This window comes from Gracilinanus agilis, chromosome 2 (assembly GCF_016433145.1).
Source record: "Gracilinanus agilis isolate LMUSP501 chromosome 2, AgileGrace, whole genome shotgun sequence".
Taxonomy (NCBI): domain Eukaryota; kingdom Metazoa; phylum Chordata; class Mammalia; order Didelphimorphia; family Didelphidae; genus Gracilinanus; species Gracilinanus agilis.
In genome coordinates, this window is record NC_058131.1 from 626,586,083 (window position 1) to 626,603,139 (window position 17,057).

Consider the following 17,057-nt stretch of genomic DNA (forward strand, 5'->3'; position numbering starts at 1 on the left):
ACAGTGACAAGGGTCACCTCTTCATTAGGCCCAGGAGCAAAGACAGAAAATGGAAAGTGATGTCAAAGCATTTAGGGGTATACAAGAGAAGATGCAGCACATGGCAAAAAGTTTTTTTTTCTTGGTAAAGTATAAGATGAGGTACTCCATTGAGAGGGAAGGGAAAGTTGAATTGGGAAAGGCTTCAGGAAAAAGGAAAAAACTTTTAAATGCCAACATGAGAGAATCCATACAGAAAAAATAAAATTAATTGCTATATAAATAAGTAAGGACCCAGTTGGGATAAATAACATAAATTTGCAATGGGTCCAATCTGCATGGTTCACTACTTGTGTGACTATCTGCAGTGCCATTCAGGAAAAGGGAAATAAAAGGTAAATAGCGAGAGGTGGCTGAAGTGTGACAAGGAATAGAAATAGGAGATGGGAGGCTTTAGAAATGAATGTAGTGTATAGTGAGCTGGTTAGCTATAGAATCAAGAATGAGAGAGGAGCAGAGAGGTGGTATAGTAGATAGAGTGCTGGGCTTAGAGATAGGAAGACCTGAATTCAAATCTAGAGTCAGCCACTGACTAGAGCTGTGTGACCTTGGGCAATTCACTTAACCCTGTTTGCTTAAAAAAAAGAAAATTTCTATTCTAGTCTTTTAGGGGCAGCTAGTTGGCTCAGTGGATAGAGAGCCAGGCCTAGAGATAGTGGTCCTGGGTTTAAATGTGGCTTCATACTTTCTAGATATGTAAACTCTGGGCAAGTCTCAACTCCATTTGCCTAACCCTTACTGATCAACTGCTGATCTACTGCCTTGGAACTGAAAGTATCAATTCTAAGACAGAAGGTAAGGGTTAACAAAAAAAGGAAAAAAAAAGGAATGAACAGAAAATGAGACCAGAGCAGAGGTCTGGGAGAGGATTTCAGGGTAGAGGAGGTCACAATGATGATAAAGAATAGATTTAGGAAGAGTAGACTACAGTGAGATTTGAAAGAACAGGAGATAATGATCAGAAGAATTCTAGAGTTCTTCAATGGAAGTAGAACACCTCAATGATGGCAATATCAAGAGTATTACCATTCCTACATGTAGCTGAGATAGATTGAAAGTGTGGGTCACATGAATTAAGGAGACTGATGGCCTGGAAAGCTAGAGGGGACATTAATATATGTTAGAGGAGAAATTAATATATATGATGAATTTCTTGAGTATAAAGTGTTTGGGATAGAAAGTAAGGCTGTTAGCCAGGCATTAAACTTTGTGAAAGGAGGGAGACTGATCAGATAACTGTCACAATGGTTTGGATAGAGAGATAAATATGAATGATCATTCAGTCTTTTAAGACGTGTCTGACTCTTCACGACCACATTTGGGGTTTTCTTGGCAAAGACACTGGAGTATGTTATAATGAATTTCTGGGACAAGATGGACACCACTTTCAGTGACAAGATCGTCAGTTGGAGACCTTGGAATGTACCCAGGTGCCGTGAGCCAGAGCCAAAACTCAGTTGGATCCAACCCTATAAATACTCATCATGCACAGCACAAGACAGCTCATTCTGGAGCAATCTTGGGAGGTGGGCGGTTCAAGAGGGAGGGTAGGCCCTATATCTGCAATCCAACTTCCTTGCCTGAGAGACCTAGAGAGCTATTATATCTAGCATCAATAGAGCTGAGAGAGAGAGAGCAGTATCACTATCATTCAAGAAGATCATCAACAGCCTTCCCTATTCTTTGGCTTGGCTCCAGCCAAGTCAAGCCAGAGTTAGTGAGAGGGTGAAGAATCTCCAGTCTCTACCTGATCCAGCAACCTCTATAGTTTTGGTCATCTCCTTAGATAATTAGCAATAGGATTCCCAGATCCTCCATCCTTTCCCTTGTTCCTAAATCTGTTAAGCCAGAATTAAATATAGTTGTTTGTTACCAATTCAAAGAGTAAAGTATCTTTCCTGAGTGGTGAATATATCTAAAGCCACTGGGAAGGAGAAGATAGTCATGTAGTCAGACTTATAGTGTTATCCAATCAACACACCAATAGCCCATATCAACATTCAAACCAACCCCAGGTTTGAGGAACTAGAGAAGCAGACAATACACACAACTTCTCAGTGGTTCCCTGCCTGGGCAGCTGTTGAAAGGAGACAACTGGCAGGCTCAGCCCAGCAGAGCCTGTCAGGTGGGGAGAGGCATAACCCTTCTGTCAGTAGTACTCACTCAGAGGTCTGAGAGTGTGTGTGCTCTCTCTCTCTCTCATCCCCATCTTCTTTTTAACAAGTGGTTTGCCATTTCCTTCTCCACCTCATTTTACAGATGAGGAAACTGAGGCAAACAGAGTTAAGTGACTTGCCCAGAGTCATATATCTAGTCATAAATCTGAGGCCAGATTTGAACTCAGGAAGATGTGTATTCCTGACTCCAGGTCTGTCACTTGATAGTGTGACTATGCTTCCTGGCTGCCCCAAATATTAATGAAGGGAACCTCTAAGAAGGAAAGGTTACTGAATAATGGGAGTGAGAAGAGAGATCTAATTCACAATAAGTTTTTAATCTTAACACAAAACAAGGAATCCTTAGCATTGATAGAATTTCAGGAATTTTGGCAGGTTTAAGGGACAGATAAGTATTAATGAAGTACCTACAGCCTACCAGGCATTGTGTTAAGTACTTGAGATACAAAGAAAAGCAAAAGACTATCACTGCCCTCAATGAACACATAGTTTAATGGAGGAGGCAACATATAAACAATTGTTGTTTTCAGTCCATTTTTGAAGATCAGTGACATCACAGGCTGATGTTGACACTTGTACATAAATTAAATTTAAGTGAGGCAGATTTTCATAGTCATCAGTTTCACTCTTTCTTTCAGTCATCAAAGTACAGGGGCAAGATAAAAGTTCTAAAAACTGGTAATGGCCTGGGATGGTGTTTGCCTCTTTGATGTCTCACCAGGCTCTAAATCCTCAACAGCATCTGCTTCAGCCACCTTTATGGTTGTTGAAACAAATTGTTTTGCCAGGGGAAGTCTTCATATGCATAAGTAGAGATCCCTTGAGGACTGGTTTATGGCCCATCAGTTACCCTCAACCTGGTTTAGCCTTCCTGCAGAGACAAGTTTTACTGGAGTGTGACCACTCTGCATGTTAGAACTTAGAGGCACAACTGAATTGAGTAGCAGGTGGATACTGAACAAAAGTGAATGAGAAGCTCTGAACAGGGCTTAGCAAGTCCTCACACCAGAGGCATTTGTTTTCCTTGCACACCCACATACCCCTACTAACCACTAAGTACAAACTATATTCAGAATAAATGGAAAATAACCAACAGATGGGGCAGTAAAGTGCCACAATGACTAGAACACTGAACTTGGAATCAAGAAGACTAATCTTCCTGAGTTACTTACTAGCTATGTGATCCTGGGCAAGTCACTTAACCCTATTTGCCTCAGTTCCTCATTTGTAAAATGGAAAAAAAATCACTCCAGTATTTGTATCTAGAAAATGGGATCACAAAGAGTTGGACACAACTGAAATGACTTAATAAAATTAACAGAAGGAAGGCACTATCCTGTAGAAAGGGCATTTTAACTGGACTTGAAGGAAGCCAGGCGGTAGAGAGAAAAAAGGAGAATCTTCTAAGCATGAGATATAGCCAGAGAAAATGGGATACAGATGGAGATATGTGGACAATGGGTCTTTCCAGGATAAAGAGTCAGATTTGCACAAAATAGAAAAGAAAGCAAAATTTGGCTTTTACTTTCTTAGTTTCCTCCAGCCCTTTTAAGTTTTCCCACCCAGAGAGCAAGAGTTCCCTCATGTTCTTCCCCTCTGTTTCTCGTCAAAACACACTTAGAAAAAGAACTGGCAAACTCATGTTGATAAGTCTTAATGAATTTTGTAGTTTTATTGAGGACAATATATCTCTTTAGCCCAACTCAAAGAAATCAGAACATAAATTGTAGAATTTTGAACATCCACTTCCAAATATCTTGGCCGGGTTTAGGGAATCTTCCCAGTGTTCCTCAAATCATAACATATCAACAAGATACATATAAAATTAGTTTTGATACTAAGATTATTGTTCCTAGGAGGAAAAAGAGAAGAATATATTTTACCATCTCCAAAAATAAAATTTTAACTCAATCTGCCTGTTTTCTTCTAGAAATTGGATAAAGAGTCATTGTAAGAAAGAAATATTTTATTGTGTATGGTTGGTATACACAGAGTGACAATCAGGACAGATATTGTCTAATGCAAACTCTGAATGAAGTCTCTTTTAAATAGACCACTCCATACAATTAGTGGTTGTAAGGTACTTTGTAAATATAAAATGGCATATAAATGCGTAACAATTAGGACAGGAAATTAATTACAGTTAGTACTTGTACCTAACCTTGTAAAGCAGTGTGATTAAAAAAGGAAGGGGTAGGGGCCTCAATTAAGCCTAACACAATCATCCAGATGAAAGGTTGTATGGAACATACTGTCAATAATAGCAAATAAGATCAGAGGCAGTCCGACTTCACTCTATGAATTTAAGATAAAAAAAAATGCTAAAGACAAATTGTGCCTGCAAATGAGCACAATCAGGAATAGAAGGATCAAAATCAAGAGTGGAAAGTAAGAGTCTATTTACCATTTTTCTTTCCTTGAATCTTGAACTTAGACCCTCTTGTTTCATTTATAATCTTTTTTTCCATTTCATTTTCATTTTTTAAAATCATAAATTGATTCAAATTTTCACCCTGCACTCACTAGTGATGATCTCGAATACAAAGCACAGGTCTTGGGCAAGTCATTTAATCTCCATAAGTTTTAGTTTTCTAATCTATAAAATGAAAGAATTTAAATGGGTTATTTAAAGTTGTTATTAAAAGTAACCTTTTAGAACCTTATGATTCTCATTCCATCATGAACTTCATGTGGGTTTAAGAATGTTTTAATTTTTAAAATACCAATATAAACAAATTTCTACAGAACTCTATGAAGTGAAAATTGCCCTTTGCCAGTTCCACTGTTAAATTCGCTTAGATTTGACTTTTATAGCTATTTTAAGGATTCTCCAAATAGCATACTTGATACTTCTGTTAACCATATATATACATGCTTTATTTAGTAAGGAGTCAAGTCTACTTTGGCTCCCCCTCACAAACGTTTCTTCTTCTTCCCTAGACCTTTACATTTAAACTTTTCATCCCATGTGTAGGAAACAAAGTAATCATTTTCTGCATTCCATTCTATTTAACTGATTATATTTCCTATACTAGACCCTGCAATATTGTATTAAACAGTGCTCTGATGTTTGTCAACAAAGTTGACCTACTTCTTAGCAATACATTAATTCTCAATGTACGGTTCCCACCCCCAGGCAATTCTATTAAATAACCAATATTCTAAAGCTGTTTTAAAAGCTAGGGTCTCTACCCTGTATATTATTATACTTGATCTTCCATCCTTGATATGTGCACATCTTGTATATAAATATTGGCAAGCTGTTTTCTCAGGTAAGCTCTTATTAAAGATCTGTTTATTTATTTATTTGGTGTTTTTTATTTTTATTTTTACTTTTTTTCATGGCTTTCTTTGTATTCCCACGCTTTGCAAGGATCCTGGTGTTTACTATCTATGCTGGTTGACTGACTGATCTATGGCCCTGTACACAGTTCCAAATTTCCGGCTTCTCAATGACCTGGTTTTTTAAAAAATGTAAAAATAAAAGAATAAAAATGCAACCTCCCACCTTCTCAGCTCACATTTCCTAGCTACATATTCACCTTTCTTTTGTACCTTCCCCTCATTAGAATGTAAACTCTTTAAAGCTAGAGATTCTGGGTTATTTTTATTTATTTATTTATTTATTTTGCCTCTCTTGGTTTTTATTCTCTGTGCTTGGCATATAGAAAGTTCTTAATAATCCACAAGCATTTCTTAAGTGCCTGTTCCGTGCTAGGCTTTGTGCCAGTCGCTGGGGGTAAGAAGAGACAGTTTCCGCTCTCAAGGGGCTTACATTGTTTTTTTTTTTTTTTAAACCTTTACTTCGATCATAGAATTCTTACTAAGTATTGACAGAAGAGTGGTAAAGACTAAGCAATTGAGGTTAAGTGACTTGCCCAGGGTCACACAGCTAGACTGTGCCTGAGGTTATATTTGAACCCACAACTGCTTTGGTCTCTAGGCCTGAGTTCTCTATCCAATGCCCCCAGGAGCATACAGACTGTAGTGCGGGTTTTTCTCAGTCCCAAATCCCAGTCTTTTAACCAGCCCAATTTTTTTTTTTAGGTTAAAATGACGAATTGGCTAGATTTACGTGCGCCTCCCATGGAGTTAAGTCCTGGTAAATCCAAAAGGTAGATTCTTTTCCATTCCTTCTCTCCCAGGTGGGACTGGGAGCATTGCTAGCCAGTCTTACCCCCGCCCCTTCGTTTAGCTCCTCCCCCCTCCCCACCCCCAGCGTTCCCTCTTTCTCCTCCCCTCTAGGGCCGGGGGGCGGGGCAGGGAGGCCTCGACCGCGCCCCCTGGCGGCCGGGGCGGGGCGGAGCGAGCGGCGGCGGCGGCGGGCGGAAGGAACGCGGTGTCAGCGCAGTGCCACGGTGTCTGCTGAGCCGTAGCCTCAGGGGGTCTCCAGACTGCCACCCCGAGTACCCTCCCGCCGCCGCTTCTCTACCTGCTTTCGGCCGCCTCACTGGGCCTCCCGTCGCCCGTGCCCCCTTCCTCCATCCCGGTCTCCCCCTCTCCGTCCCGCCCTGCGTCCCGCCGGCCTTCACTCTGGAGCGGCCCCGGCAGCCGCAGCAGGGGCGGCGGCGGCGGATCGAAGAGCTCTCCAGGTCGTCCCGGGAGAAGCTGCTGCAGTCCCGGGACAAGATGTTCTCCAAGTTCACGTCCATCCTGCAACACGCCGTGGAGGCGGTAAGGCTCCGAGGCCGCAAGCTGCACGGCTGGTCGGGGATCCCCGCAGGGCCTACCTGGTGGGCCCAAGGCTTCGGGGCATGGCCCGGGGACTCCGCGAGGATCGCGGCCGCGGCCGGGGAGGCCTCCTGGAGGCGGTGGGGAGACCTTGGAGTAACCGAGGTCCATCTCGGCCTCCCTGCCTTTCCGGGACTATGTGCCTCTGGTTCCAGTCATGGCGGGGGAGGGGAGGAGGAAGGTGAAGACAGTGACCCCGACTCGTGGCCCTGAGCCTGGTTCTGTGGGTCTGGGGCCTCTGCGTCCAGCAGAGCCGGGGTGAGGGTGGTGGCTCAACCAGGGGCCCCCATTCCTTCTTCACCTAAGCGGAAGCAGGCCGCCTCACATCTGGACTTGTCCCCCAGGCTTCCCGGACCGTTAGTTTTACCTAGGAAAGAGCCTTCCGGCCTGAGCCCAAACAAAACAAAGAACCAGACCCCCCCCCCCCCCCCCCAAGTCTTGTTTTGGTTTTCTTGAGGGGAAAGAGGAGGTGTTTCCTCACTGTGTTCTGGGACCTTTCTGGGCCTTGTTAAGCTGGGCTTCTTTCATAAACCTCTCCTGGCTCTTTGCTCCCCACCAGGCCTTTAGGTGGACTTGATTGTTTTTTTGCTTTTCAGAAATAGGGCATTAAGGGCATGGTTGTAATGAAGTATGGATTTAAACAATACCCGAGCTCTCACCAATACCATCTGTTTCCTTTCTTTTCTTCTGCCATTCCTGGATCTTTTGTTTTATCCAGCAATCCTGTTTACCTCTTCAGGATTTCAGAGACATGTATATAAAGGTGCTCTCTAAATAAAATAGGGAGGTAACATCCATAAAATAAATAAACGAACAAATAGAAAATGTAACAGCGACTTGTTAGATTTTTTTTGATTTTCTAAATTATTCTGGGCTATTTTAAAGCTAATAATGTTTAGATTCGTTTTCTCCAACTTGAAATAGTTTTCTTCTTAATAGTCCAGTCTCATATTCATTTTTAAAAAATATTCATAATTCTTGAGTTCATTATATGACAGGATATTTAATTATCAACGTAATCTTTCCAATAGTTATATTCTTTTTATTGGGCTCATTAACAAAATTTTTATAGAGTGAGTTTAAATAGACAGTTGTTGGAAGCACTATGGGAAAACTGGTACAGTATGAGATCAGGAAGAAGTGAAATTTTCAACAGTTAATAGTACTGAAGCTAGAGAAGAGAGGATAGATTGAGAAGTTCCAAGTCTAGTATACATTTGTTAATTTTTCTGTGTTCACCCCACTTAGGCTGTTAATCAACATCATCCTTTGTGTTATATCCCAAACCTATTTAAAACTCCTTCACTTTAGAATAGCAAGGATTTAAAAAAAACAAAAAAACCTTCATACTTTTAATATGATCTTACTAAATCTTTGTAAATAAGAGACCTGTCATTGTTTCAAATTGCTCATCTATTAACGATGATAGGAGTGCCAGTTGTATTTGGAAAGAATAGAAGACAACCTTTCTTCCCCCTTTTCCCAGTAAAACTTTAGTCTATCCTAAGATGGAAGTTTTGTACCTTTATTTTAGCTTCTTTAATTGCAAATGTTGTTAACATCCATAAAATTACCTAAGCTGTGAGTATTTCTGTGATAGAGCTCTTTAGATTCATTCGGGTTGTTGATGGAAATCAACAAACCTTTTGCTGGGATCTTAGGAACAAATGTCCCATGAATTAAAACATTTTGTAGAGTTAGCATTCATGTTTTGAGCTAATGTCATCTTCTCTATTTACTTTCCTATGATAATAAAGTTCATTAGAATTTACTTCTTTGAAGAAAGAACAACCTTTTAAAATTTTATCCTGAATATTACAGGGTAAGGAATAGGAACTGGGCCTATGATTTCATTAATAAAGAACTCCTAAATAAGGAAACTCCCTCTACCACTGCAAGTCAGCATTTTCTCTGCAACTTATAATAAACTTAGAGAGTTCTCTAGAACACTGAGAAAATAAAGAGATTTGTCCAGGGTCACACAGTCAGTATATGTCAGAAGACCATTTTGAAACCAAGTCTTCCAGCCTTTGAGTCCAGTTCTCTCTCTACCGAGCTTCTCATGAAATATGAAATTAAATCTTAATTTGAGTCTTTGGTGTATTCACTATTTTAGTATGTCTTCCTTTTCAGCATTCCAAAAACTTTTCTTCCATAGTCATCTTTTTATCCAAACTGTATTAATTTAATTTAGAATATTTTTTCCTCAATAAATAGTCTTTATTCTTTGAAAAACCTTTACCTTTTGTCTTAAAATTGATACCAAGTATTAATTCCTAGGCAGAAGTAAGTAAGGGCTAGGCAATTGGGATTAAGTGATTTACCCAGGATCATGGAAGCTAGGAAGGGTCTGAGGCAATATTTTGAAATGCAGGACCTCCTTTCTACAGGTCTAGCTCTCTATCCATGGAGCCATCTAACTGCCCCCAAATAGTCTTTGTTCTTTGCTCATTCTATTCTGTTGCTTTCCTATGGATTCCTTCTGATGTGTGATTCAGCCTAAATACAGCTTTCCAAGTAATTATAGGGGGTCCCATGAAGACACTACTTATATGTATAGAGTAGTGGGAAATGGCATTGTTTTTCTTCTGGTGCCTGTGCTGAATAATGTTTTAATCATTTTTAGGCCTTTTGATATTATTACTTTCCAGATTTCTCGATTCTATTCCATCTCTTTCAACTTATTTTTTTCCTGTTTGCTGAATCATTAGGGTAACAAGCAATTAGTGAACATGTATTAAAACAGCTTACAAATGGAAATTTTTATAAAGGTTTCTTATTTAGTTTTACCTTAGATTACAGAAAGGAAAATTCAACTAAGATATTTGCAAAAATCAGTATTTTAAAATTTGCAATAGGAGGCAGCTGAGTGGCTCTGTGGATTGAGAGCTAGGCCTAGAAGTGGGAGGTCTTAGGTTCAAATCTGTTCTCAGACACTTCCTAGCTGTGTGACTCTGGGCAAGTCACTTAACCACCATTGCCTCACCCTTACCACTCTTCTACCTTAGAACCAATACATATATTGATTCTAAGATGAAAGGTAAGAGTTTTAAACAAACAAAAAATTTGCAATAAAGTATTCTATTTTGAATTTAAGTGAGAAAATCCTAACATTTTGAAATCCATTGACAAAGAAAAATCTTTAAATGAATTCCACCCAGCCCTCTTCAGTTTTTACTAGTTTCTGTCAGCTAGTAAGAATCATCCATTATAAAAATGCAATTCTCTGTTTATTGCTAGAGAAATAGGTCAGTGTTACATGCCACATATCTGAGATGTTTTTAGGTGACTTGGGGAATGTATCATATGAAGTAGCTGTCTAAAAGGAGAAATAAATTTTCCTCCTCTGCTTTAAATTCCTTGCTAGTCTAGTTCTAGTTTTAAGGAATGTCATTTCCCAGCAGGCTAATGTCCCCAAGACATTATTAAGGGGGATGTCATGTTTTTGTGTTAAATCTTATTTCTTTCTGACTAGATAAGAACTAGGGATTTTTGAGATCAATAGTTTCTAAAATTATTGTTTTGGATTTAAAAAGGCAGGTAGGTGGACTAGTGGATAGAGTGCTGGGCCGGAAGTCAGCAAGACCTGAACTTGAATCCAGTTTCAGACACTTATCTGTGTGACTTTGGGCAGTCACATAACCCTGTTTGCCTCAGTTTCCTCTTCTGTAAAATGAGGCAGAGAAGGAAATGGCAAACCATTCTAGTATCTTTGCAAAGAAAACACCAAATGGGGTCACATAGAGTCAGTTAGACACGCCTGAAACAAATGAACCCCAACAAGGATTTTGTTCTGTCTTAAATATGTATATAATTCCATTCTAGAAGTATTTTATAAAAATGCGCATAAAACATTGTGTTTGAGGAGATTAAATAGCAACTTAAACCATAGTCCCTGCCTTTAAAGTTATTATCTTATTGGGGAGATGACATACATAAATACAATTCAATTATAAGGAAGCATATAATTAAGTCATATGAGTGCTACAATTATTAGATATTAGAGTAGGAGAGAAATCATTGGCCAGAATACTTAGAGAGGTCTTTCTTCAAGCTTGATCTTAGAGAATTGACATGATTTTAAGATAGAGGAAGAATATAAAGGAGCTAGGGAAAAGTGAATAGCTCTAAGGAAAGGAAAGGATGGAAAGATTTTTTTAAAGAACTTTGGTCAAGACAAACCCTCTAATTTCTTTCAGTGATAGAAAGCATAATGCCACCACTGCTATTATTAGTGGGAGAAATTTTTTTTTTAAACTTTGGTAACAAACACAAGTGTACTTATTATCAAAGTGTGTTTATTATCCTAAAGGAAATGCCATTTTTGTTTTAAGGAAAGGTTATAAAAATTCCCCACACCCAGACTGCATGTTTTGCAGTTGATCTATATGATGTTAAGCAGAACTTAAAATAAGAATCTTCTTGATCCCATTGCATTATTTTTTTAGTGAAAGAATGAAAGTTTCTATGCAGTGATTGATTCCAAGTTTCTGATGTACTATTCTTGCATTCAACAAACAGTTATATTAGAAACAGCACTGTTAACACTGATATATGATCAGTGTAGTCAAGTTGAAAAACAAAATGTACTATGCTTGGGCCAACAGGGGTTAGCAGTGAAATAGATTTACTAGGGTGTCATCTTACTAACCTTTCATTTGAAATGCTGAAAATTTAAACTGTTAGCTACTTGGAACTATTTAACTTTCCATTTAAAATAAATTTCTTGTTACAAATTTTACTCCTAAAAGGAGAGGTATTTGCAAAGCAAACATGTGATTCATGTTAGTTAGACTTGTAGTAGAGGCCCAATCTTGAACTCTATTCTCAGTGGCCCATCCTGTAAAAAGATTGAAAGTTGCATTGGTAAGATGATTTGGGGCAGCTGCTGGCTCCTTTGATACAGCTATCATTATTTCCAAATTTGTTCAAAATTCTCTGAAGAATTAAAAATGAAATAAAAGCATTAAATCTTTAAGAATAAGCTAAATGTATCTGCTGTAATAGCTACTAAATTTTGAGGTCTGTCAATCGGTATACATGCAACAGATATTTCTGATGAAACTGCAATTATTTAGGGAAATATGCATATTTTGAAGAAAAATCTTTTATAAAATAGATGTTGGAGCCTAACACAATAAGATTTTAGCATGTCCTGTCTCACTATTAACTTTTCCCCAGTTAAGTATTCTTTTCCCTTATTTGTTTTACAATTAATGTCTGATGTGCCCTCAGTCTTTCTTGTTTATTTATTTAAGCCATTTCCAAATGCGTGTTTTTATTTTTTGTCTTTAATAAAGTTTTAATGACTTTTAAAAAAGGATTTTGTAGAAATCAGTATCTTTTAGAATAGATTTATTTATATTTTTTAGATCTCTAAGGTTAGGAGAGGAAGTAGGAAGAGGGAGAAAAAGAAAAAGCATGACTAGAGATAATAAAAGTTGCAGATTGTGGGTAAATATTTTTAAGACCTGCTTTTTGTTAGAATTATCTAGCTGTGAGATGCTGGGTAAGTAATTTAGCTTTTCTGAACTTCAGTCCCCCCATTTTAAAAATGAGAATAATAATAACACTTCATAGAGTTGGGTTGTGGGAATCAAATAAGATATGTATTACAAACCTTAAAACACAATATAAATGTAGAATGTTATTATGATTCATCTCTTTGGCATAGAAATTGATCCATAGGAATCATTTTAGTTTTTTATTTCTACTAAGTGATTTAAAAATAATAAATAGGTCACACATAATAAATATCTGACTTTGTTGAGTAGCATATATAAATAGGGGTTGAGTTATGGACTAGACCTGAAAATTCTTTGATATGAGGAATTCCCACATATGTATATGAAAAACTAGAGTTTGTTAAAAGTATGTTTTATTTTATGGGAACATGAGGAATATATGGATATTTTGCATTTTGTTTTGTAGTGTAGCATTTGTTTTGATATTGGTATTACCAATTTCAAAGCTTCTCTGGCAATTTTTACACATACTAGCTTCCCTAAAAATAAGGACAGAAATAGTATAAAATTTTGAATACTGTTTTCAGAATGACATTCTATAATCATTATCAGTCTTAAATTTCTAGGTTAGAGGTCTGTTTATTCTGAGCCAAACCTAACAGATTTTCTGCCTTTTCTGTGTTATTAAAATAATAAACATTTATGTAAAACGTGATAAATTATTTCCCAGCATCAAAAAATATATTTGTGTAATAATTATGTGATACAAAGTATATTGCAAAAATATCTGGGTCTGTTGTTCTTAAGTCCATACTGTTTTGACCCATATTTTTTTTTTTAACCCTTGTACTTCGGTGTATTGTCTCATAGGTAGAAGATTGGTAAGGGTGGGCAATGGGGGTCAAGTGACTTGCCCAGGGTCACATAGCTGGGAAGTGGCTGAGGCCGGGTTTGAACCTAGGACCTCCTGTCTCTAGGCCTGACTCTCACTCCACTGAGCTACCCAGCTGCCCTTGGCCCATATTTTTATGTTAGTAGCAATCTGAGATTCTATAGCTATCATATATAGAACATGAAAATTCTGATACTTAAAACTCAAAAAATTTCAAAGAAGAAATAGAAAATTTCCTTTTGAAAAATAAAATTGACATAAGATAACATTTCTAAAATGAGTTTGCTAACATGATATTTAATATCTAGTATAGCATAAAATGAGAAAGATTTAGTTTTAAATATCTGTGAAAGTGTTACCTTGGATCTGATTACTTAGTTTGCTTTATACATTCTTTTCTGCTGATGTGGAAATAGTACTGTTTTACATTTTAAAGTCCAAAGGAGAAAGTTCCCTTGATATAGTTTCATTCTGCTGATACTAAATATTAATATGACAGTTTTAAAATAGATTTTGGCAAAATGAGGGTGGGTATATCAATCACAACACATTCTTACTAGTAGATTAATTAATGAAAAAAAAATTTTTTTAACCATATAAGGAAAAGATAATGCTCTAACAGTAATGCTAAATTGTGATCTTTGTGTTGAGAAATTTATATTTTTCTACCTTCTATATAAATTCTACTCTATTTTCTTGGCTTTGAGATTTTTATGGTTCATTTTAATACCTGCCCTAGAGAAAGACATTTAAAAGTACACATTTTATATGCCATTATATATGAATAGGCTAAAATTCTTTTTCATTCTGTGGAAAATAAAATAATACCATTTTCTAAATAAGGTATTTCTTTTCCTTTTGTAGCTTGCTCCTTCTCTTCCTTTACAAGAAGATTTTGTTTATCATTGGAAGGCAATTACCCATTACTACATAGAGACTTCAGGTAATTTTTGAATTAGTACAGAAAATGTATATGAAGTAAAACTAGATTTATGAAATGCTGGGATCTCTTTTCATTACATAAGTTCCCTCCAAAGGGAGTTTTTTAAAAAACAACTTATTCTGCTTTGATTCACATTTTAGAAAGTGTCCTAATATAGCAAAGGCAAGTAATCAGTATCATCCTTCATTCTTTATTTTCTGTGATTGAAAATGTGTCCTTTATTGTCAGACTTAATTTTTTATTTCCTTTTTTTCTGTTCAATTTGTACAGAAATATTTATTACAAATTGCTACCTTTCCTGATAACTATTCTCATCTCTTGAATTGCCCCCTCCATGACACACTTTAAGTTAAATTTCTTTTCATTAATTTATCAACATTAAGAAGTCTTTCTAATAGTCATTTTTTTCTCTTAATGATAAATAGCAAGTAGTTCATTTTGAACAGTCATTATTGTCTGGTGAATTTTTAGGAAATTCATAAATAGTTTTTCAGACCAAGATTTTTTGAAAAATTATTATATTACTCAATTGATCAGTGAGCACCTTCAGTGCTAAGGACTATGCTAGGCAATGAGTTTACAAAAGGAAAAATGAACAGTCCTTGCCTTCAGGGAGTTTATATTCTATTAGAGGAAAATAGGATGTAAACATGTAAGCAAATACAAAGTATATATTTTTTGTAAAGAAAGTTTTGGCAGTAGCAGCTGTGTGGATCTATCAGTGAAGAACTCATTTAGAAAGAGGCACTTAAGTTGAATTCTGAAGGGGGCAAAATTAAACATTTAAGAGCTGAATGTGAGAAGGAGGGAGTCCATTTTAGGCATGAGTGAGAGGCAGCTGATGCAAAGAATAGAACCCAGTAGTCCTCACTGCTTTCATCTTCCCAGCTTTCTTCCCTTCTACCTCCCTACTTCCATCCCATGAGTACTCTCATCCAGCCAGTTTTCTTCACAATTCATCTTAAAAGTCAGGTTGTCCAAACTATGGCTAAATTAAACATTTTATTTTATTTTTTAAGGAAGTTTTCGAGTTTTTTTCTGTTACTATTTTCTTCTATAATCATGTTCTCTTGTGGGAAATACATTGCAATTCTATAATTCAAGAATTTATTAAACACCGACTATAGGGCATTTTACTACTAGAGATATGCATGACCCTATTGGCCTTGTATTAGGAGAGATAAAGTAAGCACACAGATAAATGTTACACAAATTCAAATATAGTAAGTGCAAAAGAGGTTCAACATTACTTATTTTGAATGAACAAGATTTAATCCATAATATTGAATAGATTTTTTAACAGGATTATGACAAAATGTGGTTTTTTTATATTTTATTTTTTAATTACAGGTAGTAACAATTTTTAACATGCTTTCTAAAATTATAAGATTTATATTGTTTCTCTCCCTCTGTTCTTTCTCCCCTTCTGAAATGGCAAGTAATTTGATCTGAGTTGTGAGTGTATTATCATGCAAAACATTTTCATATTGGTCAGGTTGTAAGAATACTCATATAAAACCAAAACCCCAAAATAAAAATACACAAATAAAATAAAGTAAACAATAGCATCCTTCAATTTACACTCACACCTCTATCAGTTCTTTCTCTGGAGGTGGATAGCATTTTTTGTCATAAGCCCTTCAGCTGTAGAAGGTATTATTTTTTGTGAGAATACAAATTATGATCTAGATTCTCCCAGATTTTAGATTTTATAAATTCTCGATAGCAATAGAAAATGCAGATATTTTCTATTTTAAGATATTATTAAAAATAAGTTTATTTTAATGTGTAAGTTAAGTGGATATTATTTTTACTCTTTAGATGATAAAGCTCCAGTGACAGATACAAATATTCCATCTCATCTGGAACAAATGTTAGTTATCTTGGTACAAGAAGAAAATGAACGTGAATTTGGAGAGACTGGGCCTTGTATGGAATATTTACTTCATCACAAGATCTTGGAAACATTGTACACATTAGGGAAAGCTGATGTAAGTTCTTAACTCATCATTCTGTTCTGATGCATTTTATCATATTTTATGAATACAGAAATCACTTTCATATCTTGGGGGCTAGGGGCATGGTGCTCCCTGAGATCTGGAAAATCCACATAAAATTTTTTGACCCTCCCTTTGACTAGAGATTTCTGAATTCTTTTTTTTTTTTCTTTTATAGGGTATTTATAATACCTTATTGTAAACTTTGGGTTAAATTTTTGGTTATAGGCTAGATCAAAGTTAACATTTCCAGCCTTTGTGTGTTGTCTACTGGCTATCAGGTTCTTTTTGCAAACTAACTTTTTACTTATTTTAACTTTAGAAAAGAAGTTGTGTATATTTACAATATTAAAAGATAAAATATGTTGGTATTGTACAATACTATAGGTGTATTTTATGCATTTATGAGTTTTTAAGCTTTTTCTGGTCATTAACAGACCTTTGTGTGTTGTGTATAGCTTCCACAAAAGCCGCCCCCTCCCCAAATTCCATTTATTTTCTTAAGCAAACTCTCAAAGTATTGAACTGTGGAAGGGATACCTATACTGTGAAATCAGAATATGAAGTGACTAGGGGGTCAAGTTTGATAAGACTTATTAATAGTCATTTGTTTGTGTAGATTACATGTTTTCTGTAGTAAGAAGAGATTATTCATTTTAAAACTCCAGAATAACAAATAATACACTAAATATATCTAAATTCTAACATAAACAGTTGGATTGAGTAGCAGGACAAATGAATGGTCAGAAGATGGCTTGTAAAAGCATTATTAGGACCATCTAATTTTAGTGTGTCATGCAACACACCAGTCAG

General features: G+C 36.5%; 1 protein-coding gene across 1 annotated transcript in view; it reads left to right on the forward strand.

The window, feature by feature from the left end:
- The first annotated feature begins 6,534 nt into the window (after positions 1-6,534).
- The window catches only part of FHIP2A (FHF complex subunit HOOK interacting protein 2A), a 44,579-nt gene continuing 34,056 nt past the window's right edge, over positions 6,535-17,057 (forward strand). Inside the window, exons 1-3 of the mRNA XM_044662585.1 lie at positions 6,535-6,890; positions 14,169-14,247; positions 16,069-16,238. Of these exons, the coding sequence (XP_044518520.1) occupies positions 6,846-6,890; positions 14,169-14,247; positions 16,069-16,238 (294 nt within the window). The 5' untranslated portion in view covers positions 6,535-6,845. The remainder of the gene's footprint in view (positions 6,891-14,168; positions 14,248-16,068; positions 16,239-17,057) is intronic.